The sequence below is a fragment of the Austrofundulus limnaeus genome, unplaced genomic scaffold (assembly GCF_001266775.1).
Source record: "Austrofundulus limnaeus strain Quisiro unplaced genomic scaffold, Austrofundulus_limnaeus-1.0 Scaffold123, whole genome shotgun sequence".
In the NCBI taxonomy this organism is placed as follows: Eukaryota; Metazoa; Chordata; class Actinopteri; order Cyprinodontiformes; family Rivulidae; genus Austrofundulus; species Austrofundulus limnaeus.
The window spans coordinates 601,821-606,694 of NW_013952525.1; the positions used below are offsets into that span (position 1 = coordinate 601,821).

General features: G+C 40.3%; 1 protein-coding gene across 3 annotated transcripts in view; it reads right to left on the reverse strand.

Annotated features, from left to right (window-relative positions):
• Window positions 1-1,568: 1,568 nt before the first annotated feature.
• The window catches only part of nfil3 (nuclear factor, interleukin 3 regulated), a 7,634-nt gene continuing 4,328 nt past the window's right edge, over window positions 1,569-4,874 (reverse strand). For all 3 annotated transcript variants that reach the window (XM_014015121.1, XM_014015120.1, XM_014015122.1), the window contains one exon: window positions 1,569-4,208. In XM_014015121.1, coding sequence (XP_013870575.1) covers window positions 2,993-4,108 — 1,116 coding nt within the window. In that variant the 5' untranslated portion in view covers window positions 4,109-4,208 and the 3' untranslated portion in view covers window positions 1,569-2,992. The remainder of the gene's footprint in view (window positions 4,209-4,874) is intronic.

Here is a 4,874-nt window from a genome sequence, read left to right on the forward strand (position 1 = left end):
ACACACACACACACACACACACACACACACACACACACACGCACACACACACACACACGCACACACACAAACAGAGACGCTGTTGTTTTACCAGAACTATTTTTTTCTTCGAGTAAATAAAATTCTTCTTGTATAAAAGGTTGTATTTATTTGGAGTAACTGTGTGTTCTGAATTGCACACTGTAAAATCAACAAGAAAGACACAGTTCAGTTCAGTGATGAGACATTTATTGTAAACAAAAACTTGGCGTTACAATAAGTGAGTCTGCTGGGTAAAGATTTGTCACTGAAATGTTAATCTGGCTTTGACACAAAATGCATACCTTTATCATTGGAGATGCATATTTTCATATGTTTACTATTAACAATACTAACATTATTTTTATTAAAAAATAACATTAGTATTATTAAACACTGGGGTCCCGTCTACATTAACCATTTTTTAAATGAGGATTTTCTTATCTGCTTGCACCTCGTTTCCACAAAAACAAGAGATTTTGGTGATAAAAAAATCATTTTTGGTGTTTTTCCAGGTGAATTTGAAATTGAAAAATGATGACAAAGTAAAGCCCGCTTACCCACTGTTTTACATATTTTTGTGCGTCTATTTTTTTATACTGCTTCTGTTCGCATTAAACTTTGTGCTGAAAGAGTTGTGAAGAGGAAACTGTAAAGTTTCAAAAGAGGGGAAAATTTTTGGATTTTTTTTAGCCAAACTAAAGCTATTTTTTTGTTTCTTGGTATACCATTAATGTGAACATCTTGTCAGCCTTTTTGGCAGAACTGTGTGGACTGAAATGTGGAGTTGTTACATGTTTATTGGAAATGTTTGGATGTTTTAAACTTCTTAAACATGTAGGACGCGTAGTTTCATAATGTCAGATTCTATATGGAACTCGTTTTACTAAAGCCGGGCTCAGAAAGCGACATTCCTCTGTGAGAACACTACTGATGGAGCACAGCAAATTAATCACACCGTGTTCTCACACTGTCTCGTAATAGAAAACAGTATCATTAATGCTTTAACTACTTTGTTGGGGGATATGACCTACTTCCACTGAGCTCTCTCTTGCTAAAAAGGATACAAGTCCACTGGGTCAGAGGTCAATGCTGCTAAACTGAAAGTCTGCAGCTCCAGGTTTTTTGATTTTATTAAACAGAAAAAAATAAATCAGGCTGACTTTGGCCAGTATGTATGGAAGCCTATTTCCGCCACCCTGATAAAAAAATAAATAAAACTTGTTTCTCATAATTATGACTTAGCTATCTCATAATTATGAGATAGTATCTCATAATTATGAGATACTATCTCATAATTATGACTTAGCTATCTCATAATTATGAGATAGTATCTCATAATTATGAGATAGCTAAGTCACAATTATGACATAGTATCTCATGGTAATGAGATAGCTAAGTCATAATTATGAGATACAAGTTTTATTATTTTATCAGGGTGGCGGAAATGGGCTTCCATAAGTAAGGCTATATCATTTGAAATAAGCTGGAATCCCTTTCTGTCCCGCTAAAGCTCAGATGGTCAAATGATTCTGAACTGAGAACCACAGTGATGTGTCTTTTCATTTATTAAACCTGTAAGGATCCACAGGATTAGAAGGGCTCACTGATGGAATTGTTCCATAAATTGGTGAAATGTGTTGAAGCTCAATCGAGCCTCTGACTTTCTTGGTTTAATCATAAAATGGCTAAAAGACAAGAGCTACCAATATTTTGACCTTTGTGGCTTCTGTGTTTCTGCACAGAAAAACAAAAGTTAGAAACTGCAACATGTTGAACGCACTTGAAACTTTTCCTCAAGAGACGACAATAAGTGATTTAAATGTTACTGATCATGAGGAATATTATAGATCTTTCACCTCATAATTCATGTCACGTCTCGTAATTCTTTTTGGTTTTAAGATCTCTGACACTGATTGTAGTAAAGTCAGGAATGACCTTTAAGGAAAAGTGTTTTTGAACCTCCACTGCTAAACCATTAATTCACCAATGGAGAAGCCAACATGTTGATCAGGAATCTCTCATTTAAGGCAAATTGTGGCAGGACCGAACCTGGACCACGACAGACTGAAAACAAACCAAAGTCACAGTAAATAATTTTTGGAAAATAAAATAAAAATTTAAAACAATCACACAACAACGTCCCCCACATCATGGGTTTAAAATATTATCGAAGTACAGTGAATTCTCAGAGTGGCAGTCAGCCCCTTACTAACACTTCTTTAATCAGAAACCAGCTCATAAGGAGGGTTTTCCCCCGTTTTCTCTGTTGCTGTAATTACAAACAAAATCAACATCTTGTTCATGTTTTTCCCCAATTTCATCAGTCGTGTCAACCCAGTGCGATTATTTATTTATTTTTACACAAACTTGCCATCATTTATTATATCATCACTAAATCCAACAGTTCAAGTCACTGTCAATGAAATGTTTACGGTCCACATTTATTACTTTGAAAATTGGACCTATTTGTCAAAATGTATTATCGTTGATTTATTTGGCTCAAAAACAGAAAGAAACTGAAAAGAACACCTGACTTAGTGGTGCAGGACTTTAGTAAAATGAGTGCATGATACCAAAATAACAAATCAGACGTTTACAGCACAGAGTGTGCATCCTTCCTTGTTTTAGCGAACCGCCTCTTTTTCTACACAAACAAGAAAAAAAGAGAGAAGCGGGAATTATTTAGATTTCTGACAATCATTTAACACCCATCTTTGAAAATTTACCAAGCAAAACCTGCGTTCAACTTCAGCGTAACTGTAAATACAGTGGAAAAACAAAACAAACGAGGATATTCACGACTTCAACACAGACTCGTGACCATCAGGGATGGTTTTGGTTGACATGTTACAGATGTTTGTGAAGTTTTCAGTCTCCATTGTAGATACGTCCTCAGCATCTGAGTGTGCATAGAAAGTTTTTCTTAACATTTAAAACAGCTTTGATTGAGACGAGGCTCGGGGTTTGAACGCTACTCTGACAGCCAGCCTGCAGACACGTTGCTTTTCGCCTGGTGGCTCCAGTCTTGCAGGCTGGTGACCTGTACTGACAAGGGGCACTGGGAGTGCTGCATATACGCTGACGAGTCAAGAGCCGCCTGAAAGCATTTTCCCTGGGAAACGGTGACAGGAGAGGAGGACTTTCCGGACAGCTCGTACTCAGAGTCAATGGCCTCCACCTTAACTTGGACAGCTCTTGACTTGATCCTCAGTTTATGGGGCAAAGCTGAAGAATTGGGGTCCGGCACTTTGTGTGTGGAGACGATGACACTTCTCAGGTCAGCTACAGAAGGCACCAACCCCTTCGGGACCTGCTGCTCATCCTCGCCATCTGATGATTTGCTTACGACGCCATCATAAGAGCTACTGGGTGAGTTACTGGAGGACCTGGTGTTTGGCGTGAACGAGGCGGGCTGGCAGTACATGTCAGACAAGCGACTGCCCGTGCAGTTGTTATAAAGTTCATACGGACCACTCCTTTTCTGTGCATTTTCTGCTGGTTCCTGCTTGACATCTGCTGTTGCACAGAGAGTAAAGCCGTCCTGAGTTGCAGTGCATGTTTCAGGCATTAGAGGCGACTGTTTAATCACCGATATGCAGCTGCTGCGAAGCTGCAAAGGCTCCAAATCTTTGATTGAGCCGTGGTCAGCACTGGGTGGAATAAAATCCTGATGGCAGCTAACAACGGGGGAGCTGCACAGCTTCTGGACTTCTCGAGCGTATGCTGCGGAGCTCACCAGGCCAAACTTCAGCTTCAGCGACAGCAGCTCCGCCTTTAACGAGGCGTTTTCCTCTCCGAGAGCCATCAGTTTGTTCTCCAGCACCATGTCGTTGATGCGCCGCTTCTCTCGAGAGCGCTTGGCGGCCTCGTTGTTTTTTCGCCGCCGCTCCCAGTAAACGGTGTCTTTCTTCTCCTCCGGGATGAACTCCCGTTTCCTACGACATGCAGATTTACTCTTGAGGGGAACGGCAGAAACGTCATTACCTGCTAACTCTCCGCTCGGCCCTTGTAAGGCCACAGCGAGGACCAGGGCATCCTCTCCGCTGTAGGGCTCACCAGAGTCCACTTCTTGCTTGACTGATTGCATGTTATCGATTTTTGTCACATTCAGAATGTCCTGAAGTAAAAAGCTCTGAAGCACCAGCAACAGTTTCCAGTGCGAATCAATCCATTTAAGATGAAGAAGTCTGTGAACAGAAAGTAAGAAAACAGTTAACATGCTAGTGTTGAAACAATGATCAAGTTATAAACTTTAGTCCATGCACTTTATGGTGTGAAATATCAATGCCTGCTTCACACGGCAAGATAATTGTGCCCATTTTGCCCAGTGTTGTATAAAGTACCTCAAAGTGAAACTTGAGTAAAAGTACAAGCATCTTATCATAAAAATACTTTGGTAAAAGTTAACGTCTTCTCTAAAAATATTACTTAAAGTATCTGATATTTTTTGTACTTAAGTATCAAAAGTAAATTTCTGGCACAAAATCTACTTTAAAAGGCACAGTGTGTAGGATTTGTTTTCAGCGACATCTAGTGGTTGAATCATCCTCCCTGGTCCCCCCCCCCCCCCCCCCCCCCTTCCAAACGCAGGGGAGTAGCTACGGTGTCTCTCAGGTGTCAAAAACCTTTGATAATTCCAACCGCGATGTCTACCAGCAGCTTTAGGGCTAGTGATGTTTCAAGTGGTAAGATTAAGAGCTTTAATAAGTAAAATTATCCCAGTTACAATGACAGACAACAAACATTACATTTATAGTATTACAACTAAAACAGTTTTTGACGCCGTCACCGCAGTTTGTCCTTCATGAGCCTTCGTAGACAAGATGGCGGTGCAAGATGGCGGCTGCCTGTAC